Here is a 26,466-nt window from a genome sequence, read left to right on the forward strand (position 1 = left end):
GATGGTAAAGGGATGGTAAGAATTTGTTTTCTTCTTCACTTGCACGCAGAATTCCACCATGTGGTCAAGAAAAAGCAAAAGAAAAAAACAGACTCTTCATTGATAAGGATGTTTAGCATGGAACTATATCTTATATAAGCAAATGAATTTGTTTATATATTAAAAAAACAATTATACGTATATGGATCGTGGGATTGTATTCATCTGCAAAGGATCTAGTTAGTTTGCATATTCTTGTAAACATTCATTTTAATTCATTCCCTCAGCCTTTTTCGTTTTTTTTATGGGATGATCGTCTTAAGGTTACTATTACGTGTAATTATATTCATACAGATATTCTACATAACTTATACTTGCGTAATATTTGCGTAAAAACGTAAAATAAACACACCTCTTTTTATATATATTATACATGTATGTGTTTGTATATTTGTTTAAAAAACTTTGGTTACCAAACTCCTCCCTCAGTCTAGAGGCATGAAAATTAATATATAAGGTACTCGAATCCATGCGAAACTTTATATTTGCCGTTTAGCCGGGGAAAATGGATACAAACGTGTAAAAATTTAAAAAAAATGGAATTTGCCAGGTAAAGATATGTTTTAATTTTTAGCTTTGCGGCAAACATGTCTACATAGCTCAGGCATTAACCTCCAAAGATAAAGTAAATTGTAAGCTAAACGTTTTGGTTTCGATTCTCAGCGGTGGCGCATGATTCATTTTTTAAAAAAGTTTTTAAATCATTACTATATATGTAGTCTAATATAATATAATAATAATAAATACGACATCTGTATTGATAAAAATATCATACTTAAGCGTATTTTACGACCGGGCAATGCCGGGCGGCCTGTTAGTAATATGAGAAAACGCAATTATTTGATAATGAATAAATTATAACAAAAGGTAAAGAGTTATTTAATTTAAAGGAAAAGTAAATAGCGAAACAAAAATTGAAGTAATTATACTTTTTAGCAAGGCTAGATACGCAGAATCGGAGTGTATTTTTTTTTAAATATAAACATAAAGTATTTTTAAAGGGAATGAATGAACAAAACGTTTAATTTAAAATTCAAATTTATCAGATTTTCACTATATCTAAACCATCGTAATCAAACACACAACATAATTTCCAAAATCTCAGTTGCTTCTTAAAATCGCTTTAAATTAAGCCTTAATTAAGCGATATTTTCCTGCATCAAAATAATTTAATGGCTTTAGTTAAAATTAGAATAATGATTCGGGATTTAAGGTTTAATAAAATTATATGCTTTTCAACTTCGCAAGTAATATAATACGTTTTGTTTGAAAAAGTCATTTTACTTGTTTTGAGACGGGTATCATTATCGTTTACACATAAAGTTGTGACCCCTGTCTGTTCGTTTGTGGAGGAACTCCTCAGAGATATACTCTAATATCTATATTTATCCTGAGGGTACATTAACCAAATTACCTTGATAAGTGGAGTTCATTTTCATTAAAGGCTGTACAACATTATCGCGCGGTTTTTGTTCGCGCTTGATACACATAAAACTGATCGCAAGACGAATTCAGCTGGTTTATCATCGTTGTAAAGTTACATGAAACACAAATGTATTGTTACCTTCACTTCAAGGATTCCTGCCGGGTACTTTCTGTTAATTATCCGCAGCGTTGCCGTACCATTATTCAAAGATTTAAACAAATGCGGGGAAATTGCCGTAAGTGTGCCAGACATCTAAAAATGAATATAAATTAATAAATAAAATGAAATAATGTAAATTTCCTCTCTCTTTCTTTCCCTTGCCATTTTCTCACCTGTACGTCTCTGTCTTTGTCTGTCTGTCTGTCTGTCTGTCTCTCTCTCTCTCTCTCTCTCTCTCTATATATATATATATATATATGTATATTTGTACAAGATTTGTTTTAAAAAACTAATTAACAAGTCATAATGCATTTTGAAACAGTGATAAGATTAATAGACCGAAATAAGGATAACGTTTTTAGTTTGATTCAAAGGGTTAAAAAAGAGGCTAAAGACCGGAGAAATTCAAATGCCTCCAACTTTTTTTAAAATTCTAGCAACATACAAAAGAATCAATTGATAAATCTCCCACGAATTTTAGTTCTTTTGGAGGATTTTCAAGAGTTTTAAGAGGAATAATACAAGAAAATCTTGTCATTTAAAAAATTGTACTATTCAGAATATTCATAGAATTTCATCCATAGATATTTAACACTAATTAAGCCCCACTCTGCATTTTTATTTCCTCTAAAGACCCTTTATTTTTTAGATATTTTAGAATGAAAATCATGTAACGAATTTTGATCAATTTAAAAAACAAGTGAACCATGCATGGTCCACCGTGAGTGCACAGTGAACGATGCATAAAAAATGACAAAGTTCAGCATTTGCCCCCCCCCCCCAGCTCCCATTTAGCCTCCAAAATCCCCAGGGAATATCAAATTCTGGTGAAAAATGAACAAACGGCACAGTTTTAGGCATTTACATATGTAAATTGGAGTTTTGCACCATGGCAAAAAAGAAATGCCTAAGTACATCATTTGCCCCCCGCCCCCATTTTGCCCCCAAAGTCCCCAACGCCATAACATTTAAATTTGAGTTCAGCATCATGCAAAACAGCTAAATAGACATACACAGAAATTTTTGGACAAATATGGTAAAATAGTAAAAAAAAAAAAAAAAAATGGAATGTATAATAAAATATATATATATATATATATATATATATATATATATATATGATAATAAAAGATCCCCAAAAGATATAATGACGTATAGACAAACAAAATTATATAGAAATCAGTTAGTTACAACTTTTCAGAAAGTTTTATAAAAAATCCAAGGTTTCAATTTTTTTTAATAAGCACAAACGTGTGAATTTTAGCCACTTTAACCCGAAAGGCACCCCGAGGGGGACAACCGAATTTTTCCCAGAAAATCCGTTTGGCTCATTTTTTACTTATATCATGTTTAATGTTTGTGCAAAGTTTCCAAAAATTCCAAGGCGTAGTTATTGAAAAAAAGTGCAGACAGAAGAACGGACAAGTGTGAATTAACAGCCCCACCCTCCTTTTGTCGGGGGACCAAAAAGTATAGTCTTTAGTTTTATTAGTATTACATAATAATATCAATTTTTCTTAGATGAGATAAAAACAAGGAAAACTCTTCTGTTCGCGAAAGAAATTAAGAAATTAAGACTTTTTTCTTTTTTAAGAATTCCTACTACTAGCAATACTTAAAGAATTTTTGATATTTGGAAATGTCATACTTTATTCTACAGAATCATCCTTTGTAGTAAAAACGAACCGCTAATTTGAAAAAAAACAAACTATAAGTTAAAAGTAACTGTTAATCAATGCCTGTAATTGTTATAGAATGGCTATATAGGCAATTCTAGTGTAAATTTTGGAAGTTCTAAGCATACTTTTGTCAAATGTCGTATTAATATTTATGTTCATTCATGCCTCCAGATGCATATATATATATATATATATATATATATATATATATATATATATATATATATATATATGTATTTGTGTGTGTTTATATTATACTTTATTTATCCCGTGAAAATCCGTCCCCTCTGTCGAACGTTTTAGGAAGACATACATACATTTAAACAGGTAGGTGATATTTATATTATAGAAGAAGATAATCAACCCAATGAGTGAATAAAGTATGCACTCTAGCGAAAGATACATAAAAAATATCGATAAATTGTTTGGCAGCAGAATCCCCAAACCTTAGCAAACTTTTGAAATCTATGTTAGTACAAAAATATATATAAATCGTATCACTATTTGAAACATCATTATAATTGTAATTTTGCCTAAATAAAATACTTACCACATTATCATAAAAATTTCCCATAATACTTGTGTTTGCACATGTTTGCGGCGAGTTGATATGCTTGTCCGAATTGGTTAGGTAGGCACTGAGAGGCTCGCTTAGCGTCGTTGTCCGACCATTAATCATTATCTGGTAATGAAGCTGACAGCCGACGCCTGTGATCAACCATGCATACGCCTTCACTTCGTATTTCAATGGGTTAGGATTCGGAGGCACAAGAAGCAAGGGCGTTCCTAACATTAAATAAATAAAAATCAATTTATTTTAATAATAAAAACAATACAGAAACGTATATTTCAAATTAATTATGGTGTTCATCGTTAAATTACTAGCATGACTCAAAACATTAAATGTGCTTACAAATATTTGGAGTGATTAAAAAGGGAGTCTGGGATAATTGAGGAAAATCAACGGTGTAACTGCTGTATTTTGTTCTGTATGTGCATATAGGCCCAGAATTGTTGTACATTAGTGTTGGGACGATTAATCGAAATTAAAAATCAGAACTTCTGAGGGTAACGGAATCAGTACCGAAACCGGAACAAAAAGTTGTGTTAATTTTCCGATGCCAAAATGACTCATTTAATTGTGTTTTTTATTTGATTTTGCTTAAGGTAAAATCTTCCACCGCTGGTAGTCATAATATAATAATAAATATTTACTGATTTTTAAGCTATTAGTAAAACTAAAATCTATAAATCATTCCCCACAAGTCCATTTTTGCGATTGAGAAAATATTTGCACAGTTAACGAGTGTTTTTACGGTAATCAGAAAAAATAACGACTCTATAGTTTAATATTTAGAAATGCATAAAGAATCGAAATCGAGAATTTTGTACGAAATTGTTAATTGTATCGAAATTGGGAAAAATATTAGAATCGTCCCATTACTATTGTAGGTCATAGAAAAAGGTACTGCCGAATATTCTTTAAATGTTTAACACGTTGATACACGCGTTTCTGTTAGATAACCGAGCCTAGCAACATTGACGACAATTTGCAAGTACCAGGCGCTGTATATCACCTACCCTAACCGTTATATTAATGCTGACTTGATATTGAATAATTGAGGAATTTGCATTACTTATAAATTTACATTTTCAGTGGAAGGCGGAATACCAAAAACAGTTGTATTTCCGGTGGTTTATTCATTCATTCATTCAGCACGATATACTAGTATTACTACACATATGATAGATAAGTACTATACATGTAGTAGAATCACAAATAAACCTGGGTCTAATTTTGCAGCATACACTAACAACGCTAAAAATGTCACCATGTAGATTTTACTCGCCGCACCCTTTAAAATGGACTTATGTGACCATGTTACCCAATGTGTTGCCGAAATATGTATTCGAAAAATTAATTGATAAAAGAATTTACAAATAAATAAAAAAAAGAATATATGTATCCCCGAGATGTAAACATTTACAAAAAAAGTAATCTGTACGTGTTACTCACAATATTTTTAGAATATATATTCCAGAATTCATAATGATCCGTTCACAAGATTATTTTGTATATACGACAATCATAAAGCTTAAACACACAGTATAATATTTTCTACAGTATTGTTTGATCTTACCTGCAAAGCTCTGGCAGTGTTCATGATATGGAACCTCAACAATCTGACCAAGAAGCGCCATCCGTCGTCTTTTATTGGTTGATACTTTGACGTATAATTCTCCATTTATGAGACGATTTAAGTCAGTCACTTTAGGTTTCGTGTACGTTCCATTTGCCTGAATCAAAATCAGATCGAAGAAATTTTCAAATTTGTATTTTATATATACTTGTAGGGGATGGAACAGTTTCTATTTGCGTAAGGTATTGCAATTCATGATAAGAATTGAACTCTATCTACCGCCTATAATGTCAAACACATTAATCATTATAGATCCCCTTAGTTTTATTATAAACTTGATAGCAAACATATACGACTGCTTACGACAGGGGAAGTAATCAAGTTTCGATTCCTAGCTTGGAACAATCACCATCGGTAGCTACACCGAAGAGCACTGATCTGTGGATAACTTTTTATTTATTTTCTCTCTCCCCACTGGGCACAAAAGATTCCACACGCATTAACCGTTCCGACTATTACTAACCACAATGCGCCCGCCAGCATAACCAAATCTTACACATTCTTCTGACGATGTCTTGGCGAAAAGCAAAAAAAAAAAAAAATCTTGACATGCTTCGAAGAGAAAAAATTAACTATGTCACATTTATTAATAGCTTTGATCTATACAAAAAAAATCACCAGAAAAATTGAAAAAATGAAAATGTATAAACAAACAAAAGCTCTCTTTTGTCTTTAACAATGTTTATTTAAATAAATATATATTTGTATGTATGTGTGCGTGTGTGTGTGCGTGTAATCTATTATAGTATTATTCGAAGTAGCGTTTAAAAAGTGTTGACAAACTGCATCCTAGTTGTTCACTGCACACTTAGATACGTCATGCAATTGTATACGACGATGACTAATTTTTAAAAATAATCCGTCATACAGTATTTTTTTGTTATATTTCTATTAATATTTTAAAGGAAAGCCAGAAAAACGCCTGTCTTTCTTTTTTAAATCAAACTTTATTATCGAGTAATGGACGTAGTCCTAGAGATATCAACATTGTATTCAGTTAAAAGAAATTATTAAAATACAATGAAAACCAATCTATAGAAGAAAAAATAAAAACAAAACAAAAGGTACTTATTTTCTTTAAACTTCTACAATTAATATCACTTTAGTTGTAACAGGTCACTTATAAAAAAACCCAATGCAACATTTCTAACAAATGCTCTGTTCCATGGCTATTGACAAGGTGTAGTATATGTTCTGATGCATCACGTAGGCATTGATCAAAAGGAGAAATCCTCGTAGCTTGATAAAATTTTTATGCGTGTTTCAATCCAGAGTTTCATTTTTTAGGGAGCTAGATTTGTTTCAAATTAACAAACATCATTGTGTTTAATTTTGCTGTCGTGGGGATCAAATAAGTAGAAACTTTAACAGACACCCTTATTTCGGTATCCCTGGTCTCATACAAAACTAAATATATCAAATCAAATGGGAAAACTATAGAAAAAAATTAACAAGTTATATTAAAAGACAGAACATATCCGCTATATATTATTGCAGTATGAATCTTTGTTCAATAACACTAACTCTGGATTTCAATGAATTGGCATAATGATTTGAAGGTATCGATCACAATCATATTAATGTCCTCCGCATTAATGGCGATACTAAATGGTGAAAAAAAGAAACAATTTACACTCAAGTAAAAATTACTATTATACAACATTCAAATAAGATGTGTTATGCATTCAAATGTTGAAACAATTCTTTTTGGTTAAAGCGTATTAACTTTAATCATACAAATAATTTGTTAACAATTCAATAGTTTTCGAAATAGATTGCTAACTATACGGTATTCTAACCGAATTATTCCTAACATCATATTACTGTAGTCACACGGGCCGAGGTCCAAATTCACGACTCTAAATTGCACACCTTTTCTGAAAACAGATTCGTATCCAACTGGCATCATCTCATTTGCATATGAGTAAAGATATTTTAAGTTACTTTGCAAGATGCGAAATCATATTATCAGGCTTTGTTGCCATTTTACTTTACTTGTTTGCTCATAAAAAGACCTTACACATTACAGAATCTCATCCAGAAAATTGAGTTAAGTTTCTTCCACACTTTCATTATTTGATAGGAGTAGCAATGAGACATTTTGAAATTTCTGAATTTTTGAGATGAGGATTGGTTATTCGTATTATTTGGATTCATCGGACTACTGTTCTCATCTTGAGTGTGATTTGATTTTTTTTTTTGATGAAAGTAACACTCAAGATGAGACAAGTAGTCCTATAAACCCAAATAAAAGAAGTAAGCCATTTTATCACACCCAGTTCTTAATCACAATCAATCAAGTATAAGCGAAATACGCAAACTCCTTGTTTTTGTTTTTTTTTTGTTTTTTTGGCTTTTGCTATGGAAGTAAGACGGTTGATGCCACTTACCCATCCGCCGTAACCAAAGCCTTCGACTCGGTACTGTTTCGTTAAGTCTCCATTGTTTCGTTTCCGGCGTCGTCCCATGCTGCTTCCGGAACCACTGCTCCCGGATATGAGGTTGCGCTCAACGATGACTTGACGTAAGGGACTGCCTAATTGGCTGAGACCAATCTGAAAATATATATCAAAACAAAACGCCAATGAATAAATATTTCTCATTATTTAGGAGTGTTCTATTGATAGTAAAAACAGAATTTTCCTTACAGAGCTATCTTTACCAATTGGACAATTTCAATGCTTACAGCGACGTACTGAAATCTCAAACCGGAGAAATATAACTGTCCCGACAAGTATATCTATTAACATAGTCTTCTTTCTGTTCATTAGCATATTTTACTACACACACACACACACACACACACACACACACACACACACACACACACACACACACACACACGAGTATATATATATATAGGTATGTATATATATGGATTATATATGTGTATATATATGTATACATATGTATATATATATGCATGTATAAATATATGTATGTATACATATGTATGTATGATGAAAATAATGGAAATAGTATTCCGACAAAATAGAGAAATAAAAAGGAACAAACCGTATTATGTGTTCATCAACGTTTCGTCTTTATTTCGAGACTTCCTCTGGATGAATGAGATTAAGAAACAAAAATACCAGTACAAAATATTTGAAAATGTTTCACGTGCACAGTGTGATGCAGTTCTATTTCAGAAAAACGGAAAAAGACCTTGGAAATTCAAAAAGGAGGGGGGAGGGCTGGCGCTGTTAAAGAGAGGGGAATTTTAGTGACGTCATATAGTCGTTAATGTAATTTTAAAAATATGAACGCAGTTAATATTCTTACTGGAAAAAAAGATATATCTGTTGAAATTCAAATATAGGTTTGTAACAGAAATGTTTCTACAACATAGCGCCATTAATAAGTAAACTTTTATTAAAAGAACATTATTTAACTGTAGACACAGGTTAACCTTCTCACACCATTCAAACACCCCTGTAATAATTAAAACAGAATCTCAATCAATAAATTACATAAAAAACACTAATTTCATTTCTGTTACAAACCTATATTTGAATTTCAACACATATATCTATTTTTTTCCAGTAAGAATATTAACTGCGTTCAAATTTATTTTTAATATTACATTAACGACTATATGACGTCACTAAAATTTCCCTCTCTTTTACAGCGCCAGCCCTCCCCCTCCATTTTGAATTTCCAACGTCTTTTTTCCGTTTTTCTGAAATAGAACTGCATCACACTGTGCACGTGAAACATTTTCAAATATTTTGTACTGGTATTTTTTGTTTCTTAATCTCATTCATCCAGAGGAAGTCTCGAAATAAAGACGAAACGTTGATGAACACATAATATGGTTTGTTCCTTTATATATATATATATATATATATATATATATATATATATTTCTTAAAAATTTAGCATATATATAAATATTTTTATCAGTAGTGTTTAAGAATATTAATGCTATATTTCTAACTATCGAAAAGTGCTTTTCAGTGACGAAAGCAAGTTCAATAGACTAGGCAGTGATGGTAGGCAGTACATCCGTCGGAGGAAAGACGAAGAATTTAATCTTTGGTGCTCAGTTTCCACGCTGCCAGGTAGTGGAGCTTCAGTTTTGGTGTGGGATATTATTAGTACGAATGGTCCATGACCTATAGTTCGCTTGCCAGCTCGAATTAATTCGACCAACAACATTATATGTTGACAGAGCATTTTCTACCCTACTTTGGTCGGAATTTGGATGATAATCCCATATTCATGGAGGATAATGCTCCCATTCACACAGCTGGAAATGTCAAGAGGTTCCTGGAAGAGCATAATATTTCGTGTTTTGATTGGCCTGCACAACCTCCAGACCTCAATCCTATCGAAAACGTATGGCATTGCATCAAGCAACAGCTACGCAATGATAACATTTCAAATTTGGAAGAACTTTTGACAAAAATTAGAGAAAAGTGGGATGCATTTTCCCCGGAGTATTACTGCAGTCTAATTCAATTCCCAAAAGATCGCAGGCTGTTAAATTGCAGAAGGGTTATGCTACTAAATAGTAACAAGTTCATTGTGTTTCTGTTGTATTTGTGCTGTATTAATGTCCTAAATTTACATTTAAGTAACAATTTTTCATTGTGCGGACTTTCTTTTTCCCCCTCAATTTGAAGTTATGTTTTTAAATTGATGTAAACACTAGAATATTTCAATTAAAAGTCAAATATGAACAGGTAACATTATAGAAGAATAAAAGGCCACACAAATGAGGTATAGGTTGTTTAAAAAGTTACATTAAAATTAGCTTAAATTTGCAGTCATATTACAATTTAATACATGCATATATATATATATATTTACGTTTTTATATATATCATTTAAGAGCTGTTCTATATCGACTTATTTGTCACCTGAACATCAACGTGAAATACAAGTGCGGACTTTTTTCTGCCGTATATATAAATTGATGTTAATATGTTAAACATATATTTCCAACTTTTAAAATACATTATTATTATTATTATTATTATTATTATTATTATTATTATTATTATTATTATTATTATTGTTGTTGTATTAATTCATTTTAAAATACTGTACATATCTAACTAGATTTGAAATATATTTGTAGATATATAGCTGCACATATTTCTTTCTCTATATATAAATGAAATACATTTCGTAATATATTCATAATATATTTCTATTTTTATGTATGCAAATGGAATCAAACCTTTACATGTAGGTATTTTTGTAACTTAGTAAATTTATACTTAATAAAAATTATACTTCAATTGTCAGTATTAAATTGAGTTAATACTGACAAGTGAAGTATAATTTTAATAATAATTTATAGAAATGCTCGTTAATGTAGTCGTTTTATAATTAATCGTTTGGTTACAATACATCTTAATATTATAATAGCTACTTTCCAAAAACTGCCAACTTGAAAAGCTATCTTTATGCATACAAATTTCCTCTTACCTGTTTTTTTTTCAAGATGAAAGTCAGTATATATCGCTTGTTATTTTTATATTTCGATGTTTCACATATAATGGTTTCATGCTTTGTCGGGAACGACTACTATAACAAAGATATTGTAATATTTTAAGATGCGTACCTTGTACTTAATGTTGCCGTTCTGTTGAAGTTGAAAGCTTGCTGAACCAATGCCTCTGCGATATTTCTTGTAGTAAGGAAAATGGTCCCCAGACAGAACCGCCTGAAATTCTAAATAAATATAAACGTTTGTATTCAGAATTTTACAACAACAAGGCAATATTATGGAGAAGAAATCCAAATGACACTAAACAAGATGACCTAGTATTTAACTCGATTTGATTCATTCAAATTAAATCGGATTTAAGCAATGAAACACTAATGGAAAACGATGTGTACGTGCACAACTTCCATCGATACCACCTCGTTTACACATCTTTCAATGTTTTCTGCTCCCCTATTCAGATGCTTTCGCTTTCTTTTATATTTACTTATATTAATAGGTTAACTGTGAAATTGTGACGTATATTAATTAAAAAAGTGTATATTTAAATAAATAAGATTATGACGTACTAAATGTATTTGAAGTTTAAATCTATTTAATATTACCTATGGAAAAACAAAACACGAAAATTTCCAATTAACAAATACGCTAGTATATTCAGCTTATTCCCAAAATGGCGATACGTATCTCTGTATAGATTATAGTCCCTAGCAACGGAATCAGAACTCTGTGTAATGAAAAGTAATAAAGTCTTTTAGTGACTTATATACAAGAATTCATTTAGGACAAAATATTTATAAAGAATAATTGCTTCAAAACTTGTGTTTGCGAAACACACATTATTTTTAAAACAAAGGGCACACTATAACCTCTTCGTGGTATCATGTTTCCATTCTTCGTCTTATCGATCATACCACCATATTGGAAATAAGCTTATTTACCAGTGCAAAAATATTAAACTGCGTTGCTCATGTACTTAATTGATTTCAAATCTAATAAGATCAGAATATTACAATTTAATACATATATATATATATATTTATGTTTTTATATATATATCATTTTAGAGCTGCTTCATATCGACTTATTTGTCACCTGAACTTCACATGTATCCTCAAATCCCTTCATCCGGGTATTTCAGAGATAATTTTCGCATAAACTACATAAATTCTATCAATTACAAATCTCCGTCTTTTACTTCACGTTTCTGTCCATGCCCCTCGTTCAAATCAACTTCCGATCGGTAATGCGTGGCTCAGGTTCTAATAGAACCAATAACTTTTTGTTCCAGACAGAAGATATTAGCGAATTTATTTTGCAGATAGAATTTGATACTTTCTCTCATACAGATATCTTGTCTACTGAAACAAACAAACAAACAAATAAAAAAGACAAAAAAATAAAACAACGAACATCCACGTGAAGAGTGCAAATGAGATTTTAACATTGGGGAGGGTTATTTCGTCCTAATTTAATAAAGTAATGACCAATCGTCGTTGCCAGCAAATAAATTATAAGCGACTCTTGCAATAACGGAACATGACTTGTAATTTTAAGAAAGTGCTGGAAATCGGGGAAGGTATATTTTCACTCAGACTCCAGAGAACACCATTCACTGATAATGATTCGTGTGAAAACTCTTTTTAAGTAAATAATAATAATAATAATAATAATAATAATAATAATAATAATAATAATAATAATAATAATAATAATAAGCGGCTGTTGCAATAATGCAAATTCATTTGCAAATGTTTTCGAAAAAAATAGAGAGTACTGGAGAATCTGGGGAGACTTGTTATTACTTAGCTTCCAGGGAACACCATAGGTTGTTTTCAAGGAGAGATCTTTGATGACATGTGTGAAAGCCATTTGTGAAATAATAATAATAATAATAATAATAATAATAATAATGATAATAATAACAATAATAATAATAACAATAATAATAATAATAACAATAATAATAATAATAATAATAATAATAACAATAATAACAATAATAATAATAATGACAATAATAATAATAATAATAATAATAATAATAATAATAATAATAATAATAATATGAACCTGTTATTTTGTAGACCTTGTACAAACTAAAAATTCATTCATTCTTACTAATGAGATGTTGTATATGTCTGCTGAAACTATACTATTACTGTCAATTAATGCTTACCAGGGAGTTAGATCATGCAGCACTTGTTTCGTTGTCAGGATACTATGCTAACAGGCATTACCTTATTTTCTTTTTTAGAGATTAGAATCTGTCTGCTTTCTGGTTAGTATACCATCCTACCAGGGATTTGCCTTTTCCTTTCTAAAATAGAGACAGTGCCTTATCGTTACTTTTATCATTATAAAATTTTCCCAGGCATTGTTTCATGTGAAGCTAAAGTAGTATCTGTTCTGGTGTAATGATTTTATTCTTCACGACATGTTCGTTCGTCATAGTGTATGTACGTTCGTCAGTGGTTCTACTTCCGCCGGTCAGCATAATATACGTTCATCCGTCATATACATATATGCCAACATATGTGGTCGTATGGAGCATAACTTTCTTAGAATATCTAATCAAATGAATTATTACCACTGGTAAGTTTTTTTTTTTATTTTTGTTTTGTTTTGAACATGCTATATTAGGCTGGCAAGAAAATTTTATCGGTTTTTAACAAAGAAATTCGAATGAACATATATCGGCCTCAATAAAAATTCATTAACTGAAAGATGCACTATCAGTATGGAGATACTTTTGTCTTACGCAAAGCAAGTGTATTTATATCTATATATATATATATATATATAAAACAAGTGTATTCATATATATATATATATATATATAACAAGTGTATTTATATCTTTCTATATATATAACAAGTGTATTTATATCTACATATATAAAACAAGTGTATTTATATCTATCTATATATATATATATATATATATATATATATATAAAACAAGTGTATTTAGATCTATTTATATATATATAAAACAAGTGTATTTAGATATATTAATATATAAAACAAGTGTATTTATATCTATCTATATATATATATAAATAAAACAAGTGTATTTAGATCTATTTATATGTATAAACAAGTGTATTTACATATATTAATATATAAAACAAGTGTATTTATATATATATATATATATATAAAACAAGTATATTTATATCTATTAATATATAAAACAAGTGTATGTATATATATATATATATATATATATATATATATATATATATATATATATATATATATATACTAGCAGAAGTACCCGTCGTTGACTGGGTTCAAAAGCAGTCTACAGAAAATGGACTCTGACTTATGAAAGTCTGATAGGTTATGAAATGGAGGGGTTGTAAACAGATAGCCTCGAATTTGGGGTTATCAAAACACAAACAAAATATGATGAAGGTAAAAATAAAATACATAAACCCCATAATTTATTATACAACACCTGTTCACACTGAAATACTTATCACAATATTCTGGTGATCTATATTAAAAAAACCTTGTTAAACTTTGTGACATATTTCCATTCTATGGAAGTCAGGTGCGAACGAACACCCCATAATTTTATTATACCATATTTCTTCAAACTGAAACATAATTATCAAAGTATACTTACGCAGATAGATATGAAAAGTCTTTATGAAAATGTGTGCTTATTTCAATTTTATGGAGGCCAGGCGCGAACACAGACCCCACAATTTTATTATACCATCCCTATATAAGTTAAAACATACTTATCAAAGTATTATTATGTACATCTATATCAAAAACCTTTGTAAACATTTTTTTTTAATTTTTAAATGTTTTATTTCGATACTTTGTGGGCCAGGCGCCAACGCAGACCCTACAATTTTAATGACCCACCGTTCTGCCAGATAAAACATACCCATTCCTGTGTCTCGATACATCTTCTATCATTATATGAGATCAGTTTTCTATAATAGTCAACCATATAGGAGCCTATTCGTGATCAGACACACACACACACGCACACACACACACACACTTACACACATTCAGCTTTATATTATAGATAAAACAAGTGTATTTATATATATATATATATATATATATATATATAAAACAAGTGTATTTATATCTATATATATAAAACATGTTTATTTACTTCTATATATATAAAACAAGTGTGTATATATATATGTATATATATATAAGTGTATTTATATCTCTCTCTATATATAAAACAAGTGTATTTATATCTATATATATATATATATATATATATATGTATATATATAAAACAAGTATATTAAGATCTCTATATATAAAACAAGTGTATTTATATATATATATATAAAACAAGTATATTTATATATATATATACACATATAAAACAAGTGTATTTATATATATATTTATGAAACAAATGCATTTATATATATATATATATATATACATATAAAATAAGTATATTTATATCTATGTATATATATATAAAATAAGTTTATTTACATCTATATATATATAAAACAAGTGTATTCATATATATATATATATATATATATATAAAGTGTATTCATGCCGGTAACGTAAAAAACTTGCATTCTGATGGCAAGGGGGTCGCTAAATGAGTTTTTGATATCTTTAATGTTTTTAGAGCATTTCTCACGCAGAAACTTGTCGATATTCTTGTAAAAGTAGTAGTCGGTTGGCGAGAAGTCCTGAGAGTATGGCAGTTACCGCAGAATTTCGTAGTCAAATTTGTTGAACTTCTACAGAATTAGTTTAGCAACGTCCGGTCGAATATTGCCGTCGTTTGTGTTAATTAATGGTCGATGTTGTTGTTTAACTTTTTTATGCATTTCATCCATTCATTGGCAGCACTTCTCTGTTATAATGGTTTCGCCTGCATTAAAAATCCTGTAGTAGATAAGACCGGTTTTAGACCATCAAACAGTATAATATTTCTTTTGGTGCAACTCTGGCTTCGGGAAGTGTCGTGCATCTTTGTCGGCATCTAATCACTGAGCGGAGCGCCGGTGGTTGTCGTAAAGAACCCACTTTCATTGCAAATCACAACCCGGTCGAGAAACGGGTCTTGTTGCGTAAAAAGGGTAAGATAACACTTCATAACGGCGTTTCTTTTGGTTGTCGTTCCATTCGTGAGGCTACCACATATCATTTTTTTGTCTTTCTATTCTCACTTTAGTGGTTGGAAATCGTCGTATACGTTAGATCTAATTCAGAATCAAATTCTTGAACGGCTTAGCGTGGATTAACTTCAACTAAGGCTCTTAACTAATCGTAGTCAACATCCGATAATCGACCATTACATTCATCATCTTAACCGCCACGAAGTTTCTAAGACCACGATTGAGGTGTGCGTTCGTCGCCACGAAGTTTCTTAAATCACGATTGAAGTGTGCGTTCAGTAGTGGTTCCTAGGTTCCTTCGTCGATACTGCGAGCTGTTTCACAGGTTTACAGCCTAGCTTGAATTGAAATAAGAAAATTGTGCGAATTTACTTTTTTTACCATCTTGTATTCAGTGTTCTGAAAAGAAGACAGGTGTTTTAAAACGATTCTATTTAAACGATTAAATAAGGCGAAAACACTCGTTAAAGTGATATATATATATATATATATATATATATATATATATATATATATATATATGAAGTAAAAGTATTATAAAGAAAATCTAAAAAAAAAAATTAGCTGATATCAAAATTACAAATTTCGCAGAAACTTACGCTAATAGTATACCTGTTATATTTTTTTCGATTTTTGGATGCATTTTATAGAAAATTTGAGTTTTAATTGAATTTAAATTAAATAGAACGGTTAAACAACAACAAAAAAAATCTTATTTACATACATAAATAAGGAATAATAAAATGATCACAAACATGTCTAAAACAAAAATATAATACTCACTTCCGCAAACCATCCGCGGCAGAATTTTTCCAGAAATGGTTCCCAATGTCTGAGTAGAAATGACGATTGAAAACCTTCCACGAACCAAGTGTCGAGAAGCCCGTTTCTCAGGAGCTGTCCATGTACCCAATATAATTAGTTCCTGTTTGTGTGAAAAAATTTAAAAAAAAAAAGAAAGAAAAACTACCTTTAAATACATTTTGTCACTACGTTCGTCTAATGTACTATATATATATATATATATATATATATATATATATATATATATATATATATATAGAGAGAGAGAGAGAGAGAGAGATGGGGGGGAGAGAAAGAGAGAGAGAGAGAGAGATGAAGTAAGTAAAAAAGAAAGATAACTAGACCAGAGATTAAGACTGAGAAAAAGTCAAGGAACTGAGTGAAGTAACGAGAGACAAAAAAAGGAAGAGGAACATGACATACAGAGACAGATAGAGGATGTAGACTAGTATATATATATATATATATATATATATATATATATATATATATATATATATATATATAAAGAGAGAGAGAGAGAGGGGGGAGAGAAAGAGAGAGAGACAGACAGATAAATATGTATATACATTTACCCTGTCAGATTTCCTCTTAATATAGGCTGGTCTTCTTTCATCACCAATTGAGATGAATACGTTCTCTTGTGCTGCTATGAAAATAATATACAACGACACAATTAAACCACAATATAGATAGATAATAAGCGATAACTAATAGAACACAAATGAAAAATCTTATTTCTGGCAAACAGGGATAAATACATGGATAGCAATAAATATTATGGAAAATACACGCACACGCACAAACAAATAAAAAAAAATCAGGTGCTTCATATACTTCATGTTTGAATGTTTAAAAATAAAAAAAAGCACAAACGTAAACAGCCTTTGACATACGTACATCCATATGAGAAAAGAATGAATATAAAAGAAATAACATAGGGGAGCTTTGTGCTTTTCTTTTTATTTTGCTACCCCTACGTCACTGTTGACGATACTTCGGCACATGTAGACGAAAGTTTGATCCGATTTAAGTCTTTTGATTTACTTATCTAGCAGACACACACACACACACACACACACACACACACACACACACACACACACACACACACACATATATATATATATATATATAGAGAGAGAGAGAGAGAGAGAGAGTTGGAAGATTTTAACCTTTTAAAACTATATAAAAAACTTATTTAATTTTTATATATTTTATCATTCGTTGGAAAACAATTTAATCAGCAAATCATCTAATCACCTGCAATCACTTCAACTTGCTCTCGCGAAATCCAAATAGTTCTACTTTATATATATATATATATATATATATATATATATATATATATATATATATATATATATACGTTTTTTTTTTTATTACCGTATCTTTCTGTTAAGTTACATTATTGTTTCACCTACCCGGCCGTTTATTTAACAGAAAGATGGTGTAATAAAAAATAAAACGCATATTTGCTCTACAACAGTATTGAGCACTCTCTTCGGGTTTTTATTAATTACCATTTATACTATATATATATATATATATATATATATATATTTCAATTTTGTTTTTGACGTGGTGTAATTTTCATCACAAATATTAAGTGTGCTATTCTCTCTTTCTTTCTCTCTCTCCTCCTCTCTCTCTCCCACTCTCCCTCTCTCTCTCCCCCCATCTCTCTCTCTTTCTCTCTCTCTCTCTCTCGTTCTTTCTTTCTCTCTCTCTCTCTCTCTATATATATATATATACATATAAGTCCAAGGATAGAGCACTGTTGTCACATCTGGGCAGGAGCTGCTAGAAGCAGCTTATCCTGCATTGACAAAGTTCCAAATAGACTTCATAGCTTAGTGAGGGATGCCCTTTTCTTTTCCCTGCAACCTCTTTCCCAGAGAAGAGATGTTGCGAGCCTGTCTCGGTTTTATCGTTATTTCCATGGCAAGTGCTCGTTTAAACTCCAATCTATGCCCCCCCCGGCCAAATTTTCACGAAAAACACTCCTCTACTCAGTTTCCCCCACCCTTATATGTGACTAAACCTAAACGTAGATTTCATAAACAAAATCTCTTTCTTAAAACTACACGCATGTACAACTCTCTTTCGTTTGCCTTTTTTCTATCTGACTGCAATTTGATTGTCTTCAAGCCCAACGTAAACAAATTATTGAGGAACCGCCCCCTTAAGTAATCCAATTTACCAAATTTCTATTACTAACGATTACTATTATATTATTCCATTGACTTCTGTAAACTCAATAACCCTTATCCTCGAGTGGCTTTCATGCCTTGATAATAGTGACCTCTATATATCTAAAGCTGAACGTCTGTATGTGTGTGTCTGGTCACGAATAGGCTTCTATATGGTTGACTATTATATAAAACTGATTACATATAATGATAGAAGATGTATCGAGACACAGGAATGGATATGTTTGATCTGGCATAATGATGATTCATTAAAATTGTGGGGTCTGCGCCTGGTCCACAAAGTATCGAAATAACAATAATTAAAATTAAAAAAAAAAAAAAAAACGTTTACAAGTGTTTTTGATATAGCTATACATAATAATACTTTGATAAGTATGTTTCAACTTAAATAAGGGTGGTATAATAAAATTGTGGGCTATGCGTTCGCGCCTGGCCTCCATAGAATGGAAATAGGCACACACTTTTATAAAGACTTTTCATATCTATCTGCGTAAGTATACTTTGATAATTGTTTCATTTTGAAGAAATATGGTATAATAAAATTATCGGGTGTTCGTTCGAGCCTGACCTCCATAGAATGGAAATATGTCACAAAGTTTAACAAGGTTTTTTTAATATAGATCACCAGAATATTGTGATAAGTGTTTCAGTGAGAACATGTATGGTATAATAAATTATGGGGTTTATCTATTTTATTTTTACTTTTATCATATTTTGCTTTGGTTTTGATACCCCCAAATTCGAAGCTATCTCTTTACAACCCCTCCTTTCCATAACCTATCATACATTCATACATCTGAGTCCCTTTTATGTAGGCTGTTTTTGAATCCAGTCAACGACAGGTCATTTTGCTAGTGTATATATATATATATATATATATATATATATATATATAGTTTAAACATATAATAATCATATCAATATGTATATATCCTTTGTAAACGTGTTCAGTACAATTTATAGTTGAGCTATTTATTAAGTTCTGGTTACAAGAAAAGATTTCTGACAGTATTATGTCTTCTGTGACTTACGACTCTGAAAATGTCAGACAGAACGAAATGGTTATTTGTCGATAAGGAAGAGTCAACTATTTTCATGAATAGACAAAGAATAAGCACGTGGACACACACTCACATAAATAGATTTATCACTATCTTGCGATCAACCATAAAATGCTTTATATGTTATGGCAATACAGAGTTTTTATTTTTTAAATAATGAATTAAAAATATAAAATAAAAATTAGCCTGTAATTTTTTTATTATTAATCTCTAGCCCTTTCTATTTCTGTACACAAGCATACTGAAGGTTTGTATCACTATATATATATATATATATATATATATATATATATATATATATATATATATATATATATATATATCCAGAGGAAGGTTCGATATAAAGACGAAGCGTTGATGAACACAACACCCGGTTTGTTACATTCTCTCTCTCTCTCTCTTTCTTTCTGTGTACACACACACACACACAGACACACACACACACACACACACACATACATATATATATATATATATATATATATATATATATATATATATATATATAATGACTTTCATTCTTACAATTAACGTGTTCGAAAATAGATTAATTCTTGGGAATATATTCCAATGGAAGAATATCTATCATTACAAGAAAATCGATTTCATACAAAGATGGACTCGAAATGAGATAGTATTTTCAAGTCTTATAACATATAACAGACAAATTCATGCGGGACGACTGGCCAAACTTATTAAACCTTATTTTTTTTTTCGAATTAGTCTTCGTTCAGTTCAAAACTCTTTTTCAAAACTTTTTATTGATTACATTATTTCTGTTCGTGGAATATTTGATTATTTCGCTTGCTTGCTATAAACTAAATCAATATATTACCCGAAGTTCTAATGCTAAGCAGTAATCACACTACATATGTGGATGAAGAATGTGCAACACTGGCTTAACTATATACGTCGCCTCACGTAAGCACCCTTACATAAGGCACGTATTATCCTCGGGATAGGCGGTAAGTCATGATTTCAATGGGATTTATTCCGGCAAATTTCAGCATTTAAAATCAAGTATTTTGATAAAAATGACCCGTCCATAGATAGACTTGTGTGGTCCAGCAATGTGCTGAATAGAGGCAGACAAATTAAGAGAAAAAAAAACTCCGAAACGAATGAAATATTGTGAAGTGCATATAAAATAGTTGGCTACTTACAGGCTGTCTCTTTATTTGTCACGATGGTTACACTGTAGTCAATGTTGGTCTCAGTGGGGTCTAACGTAAAATATGCACGTCCTCCTGCGCCTCGCATTGACTTCCCAACAAGGAGAGCTGTAAGTGTTTCTGTATGAATAGGGATAGAAAAAAGAGTAGTAGAAGGTGTCCTTGACATTAAAATTTACGACATTTCATTGCAAAATTTTTTTCATTCTAATGACGCTTAATGTAAACATGCAACATGACAAAAGATCCACTATTTATCATTTGATATTGTTTTCGATTAAGATCTTTCCCATCTCCACACAGACACACGCACACGCACACATATTTATGTAGGTGTGTGTGTATGTGTGAGTGTATGTATATATATATATATATATATATATATATATATATATATACATACAAAGATTCAGCAATCATTATCATCATCATATATATATATATATATATACATACATACATACATACATACATATTCATGTATATATGTGTATATATTTTCATATAGAGGAATACAGATATGCAGGTATGCATGAGTATAAATATAATACATATATTATATTATATTAGGGAAATCTCTCCAGACAAGGAAAGACGCTACCAGATGAAAGAATATGCGATGGCGACCATTAGTGATTTCTAGGCGCTGTGTGCGCTCTCCGCTTATCTCGGAATTTGTTTCCAGTCGTCTTGCACATAAACTTCACTTACCACTGCTATTTAACAATGTCGACTCATGAGATGTGTGCCTGCCTCAAAAATGTTACACGCAGGCACATCTTCGTGGGTATCCATAGTCTGTTTAAGACTGAAAAAGCCCTTTATATATATATATATATATATATATATATATATATATATATATATATATATATATATATATATATATATAATATTAGATATGTATATACGTTTCTGCATTTGTATGTACAGGATTCATTCATGAACTCGTTAACTGATAGTTATGATTTTTTAAATAAAGCTGTAATGTATAAGAGTCGTAACATGGGATATGTTTAGTTTTACTTAGATTTACATAAAGTTTGTAACACGCAGTAAACGTTCTTTGTGAACAATTTTTGTTATTAGAAACCAATTAATATTTCCCAAATTAAAGTTTCTGTAGTGTAAAAGTATTTTATTGGATCATTTAAATAGTATTTTCAAGTCTTATAACATATAACAGACAAATTTCTCACATTTGAAATTTCAAATATATTAAATTCGCTTTGCAATTAGTCCATAATCATGCGACACCAATTATGCTTGATTTTACTGAATTTCAAGTTCCTCGAAAGACCGTTTATCTTTAGACGTTAACGTTTGATATTTTCTTTTTATAATGTAATGTAATGGATTAACTAGAATTTAACGTTTGATATTTTCTTTTTAGAATGTAATGTAATCGATTAACTAGAATTTATTTCCAAATTGTTATGCTGAATTTACTTACTAGGTAATACGTCATTCCAAAACTTTCAGGTACAAACGCACATTGACTCACCATTATAATAATGCTATTTACGATGTTGGGACAAAATATCTTTGCAATATTAACTGGCGGTTTCGAGTATTTACTCGTAAATTAATTTGGTGTTTGGGATTTCAAAGGAAAAGTAATAAAAACAATTAGCCAATAATTATACATGTTACATTCAATGCGATTTAGTAGATAATCCACAGAAAACAATTGATTTTCTAAATGCATAAAGTTCCTTGAAAGCTTAATAATCTTTTCAATTGTATTAAGTACAATTTTAGTTTAAAGTCATTTCTCAAATTAAAAACAAAATCAGAAAACTAATTCCGAAAATATGCTTCTTTGCATATGGTTTACTCTATTAGCCGAAGTTTATTTTGAAATTACTCAGACGATTATTTTTATCACTGCAAAAAAAATAATAATAATAAAAGTATAAAATTATTCGTAGGCTTCTTTATGTTACCTGATGCGTAAATTTATTACCTTTTTTCTTGTCAGAAGCGGGAAAAATTAAGCCTTTTACCAGTCCCTCTGGGTGTTCCTTAGTGGTTATAACCAGTGAAACCCGTTTCTCTCTTAAATATTCATGATACAAAAGAGGCAACTTTCGCCAAACTCCACACAATTGCATCATGGCTGAACAGCGTCTTCGGCAAGTCTGTAAATTTTGAACAAATAAACACGTAGATCAGTGAGAAACATAATTATAAAACAGCATTTAATTAATTCTTTCAGAATGCAGGTATCATACATGTATGTATTATGTATATAAATCCATCATGTAAGGAGATTGGTGTCTCTATCAGCAGTTAAGGAATATATGAGGTTAATTATTATGAAACAGTTCGTATAATATGTAACAATATAACTGTAAAAAGGACAGTACAAAAAAGGTTTCGGTGGATATATATATATATATATATATATATATATATATATATATTAATGCATATGTAAAATTTTAATGATCAAAAAGAAAATGGGGAGCGTGTGAGTAACTGTAAATATTTTACCAATAAACTATTAAACTACTAATCACATACCACTATCATTAACAGAAAATAGTAATCATATGCCCAGTATTGTTTATAAAGATTTTAATCTTTATTTTGATGGATGAATAACGCGTATAGACATATATGTCGGCAAATCGAAAGACAAGCTGGTCATTTCAACTTGCCGACATATTTCTATTACTTCTCCGCATGTTCAAATTCAAAGGACGTTTGAAGTGGTTTAATTTTAAATCTGTTATCTATATGGCGATAGCTAAAATGGTAGGAAATGCGGAGGGCTCACTAAATGTTTTGGTTTCTATTCTAGCTAATGACAACTAGGTCAGTGTTTTTGACGTTTGAAATCAGTAGTATATATTAAGTAAAATATAATATTAAGTAAAATATAATATTCAATAGACAACTGCCGCTGTAATAATAAACACAAAATATGCATGGACTAAAATATATTTAAACGTATCTAATGACTATGCAAAGCCGCCCACCCCTGCTAGTAAATTATAAAAAAAAGCGTTGTCACTGACAAAACAAAAAAATACAATATCACCTCATGAACAATATTTTATATTTTACTAGCGGGGGGGGGTACCCGGCGTTGCCCGGGTGTTTGGAGGTGTGTGTTGTCACCCGGGTGTTTGTGTCCGGGGGTGGGGTTAAAATAAAAAAAAAAAGTTAGGTAATTATGAAGGATCGAACACGTCTGAATTTATTTAAGTATTTAGAATTGGCAGGTGCCCATTTTAATGACTTAATTAAGTCAACTTTGACTGCGGGGTAGTATTTTATTTACTGCGGGAAAGCTTTTTTATTTTTTTGTTTCCCCAAGATGTTGGGGGGGGGGGCGAAACAAGCTCCCCATAACAAGAGGATTGCCCAAATTGAATAGCAATTTTTTGATATAAGGAGAAACTCCACATTGATTAAAGCTGATTGCTTTAGGACATTTCTGGCGATCGCGATCGACCGGAAAAAATACCGTCAGAAATAGTACCGCGTTTATTATACGAAAAAGCCTAATCCACATGCGGCGAGCGAAAAATGTTGAATATTTATCTTTTCAAAGTCGAGCAAATTAAATAGACAGGCGACCCTCGTTGTTAACTCGTAGATATTATCATTTAGACGTGATATAAAAAGTTTTAAGAAGTGAGTCGACCGATCACTTCTCTGAAAGAAGCCTTTCTTGGACATACACAAAAAGCGAACATACATACATGCACACATACATACACACATACATCCATACATACATACATACACACATTTTCGCTTTTATATTTATAGATTATTTTATTTTTAATTTATATATTATAAACAAACAGTTGTTATTTGTATTACGGAAGGTAGGGTTAATAGAAAACCTTTAAAATCAATTTTAAGGAATAAATAATACAAAATTAACCAAAATATGCCATTAAGAAATTAATGCAACTCTGGCAAATTTTAGTTATTGCTATTTAAGTTTCATTATTTATTATTATTTATTTAAACTAGCGACATTCACCCGGAATTGTCCGTATGAAGATATTATGCTTGTCGGAAATTGACGTAAGAGTAAAATTCATATATAGTCAATATTTATTTGCTTCCCCGTTATGTTAAGCTGCAATGCTCTTTGTAAATATAGGGAAAGTCAAATTCACCTTAAACTGGAAAAATCAAGATGGACACACAAATAAAAATTTACCCTAATTTAGAAAAAATCTCCTTAATTTGTTAAGGGCAAATAGATAGGAAGTGCAGTAGAACAGATACCAAACAGGAAAAACATATATAAAGTTTTCATTTTTTTTAGCCTTGAAATAAGAGTAAAAAGTAACATTTGTAATATGAGGTTAGGTAATTGAAAACAAACGTTTACCATTGCGGTCTTCTTCATTTATAGTTTTTAATTATTTTTTTTGTTGTTGTTTGTTGAAACGAAAACTATCTATTAAAAATGACATTTGATTTTTCAAGTTCATAATATATTGTTATGTTTTGCATCTAAATGATAGTTGGAATTAAAAAAAAATTGAATGCTGTCTTTCTATTCTGTGAAGAACTAAACTCATATTAAAACGTATTTGAACCTTTTAACTGCTAACATATCGATTTCTGTATCACAGAAACAAACATTGACTTTGATATTGCAGATTACGTGATGCATTAAACCTATTATAACGTATTAATTAGGGACATTATTTAATTTACGCATATCCAACTCGCGTGTATGAGACTGTTGAGTTATGTGGTTTCTCGGTACATGTCAACACGTTTCGCAATACACAGATATTAAAACACGGTTAAAATACGGTTCATGTATGCGATTCATGAAATATAGTCAAAACGCAATCTTCTGTTTTCATAATAGTTTGAGAAAATTCAGACATACCCACTATTTTCAGCGATGATGACATAATGCCCCCTTTTTAACATGATATATTAAAAGGTGTAATCGAAAGCACATGTGGATCTATGCACTCATATTTAATGATACTTTTGACCTACGCTTCTGTCTAGGTGTGTTGCTGACTCACAACGTGTATCTATAAAAATAAATAAAATACATTTGTCTTGGTCAGTAAGTGACAGGTCAGTGCAGATCCTGAAAAAACGGGGCACGATTCTTCATTGTATTTGTAAAT

General features: G+C 30.5%; 1 protein-coding gene across 1 annotated transcript in view; it reads right to left on the reverse strand.

Annotated features, from left to right (window-relative positions):
• LOC145272940 (chordin-like) overlaps nucleotides 1–26,466 on the reverse strand; it is a 223,255-nt gene that overhangs the window by 43,407 nt on the left and 153,382 nt on the right. Inside the window, exons 7-15 of the mRNA XM_080127055.1 lie at nucleotides 23,307–23,481; nucleotides 21,332–21,460; nucleotides 17,470–17,543; nucleotides 16,874–17,015; nucleotides 11,077–11,186; nucleotides 7,895–8,059; nucleotides 5,445–5,601; nucleotides 3,854–4,089; nucleotides 1,604–1,717 (exon numbers count right to left, since the gene is read on the reverse strand). Of these exons, the coding sequence (XP_079983181.1) occupies nucleotides 1,604–1,717; nucleotides 3,854–4,089; nucleotides 5,445–5,601; nucleotides 7,895–8,059; nucleotides 11,077–11,186; nucleotides 16,874–17,015; nucleotides 17,470–17,543; nucleotides 21,332–21,460; nucleotides 23,307–23,481 (1,302 nt within the window). The remainder of the gene's footprint in view (nucleotides 1–1,603; nucleotides 1,718–3,853; nucleotides 4,090–5,444; nucleotides 5,602–7,894; nucleotides 8,060–11,076; nucleotides 11,187–16,873; nucleotides 17,016–17,469; nucleotides 17,544–21,331; nucleotides 21,461–23,306; nucleotides 23,482–26,466) is intronic.

The sequence above is a fragment of the Euprymna scolopes genome, chromosome 4 (genome assembly GCF_053919585.1).
Source record: "Euprymna scolopes isolate OS-2025 chromosome 4, ASM5391958v1, whole genome shotgun sequence".
NCBI lineage: Eukaryota > Metazoa > Mollusca > Cephalopoda > Sepiida > Sepiolidae > Euprymna > Euprymna scolopes.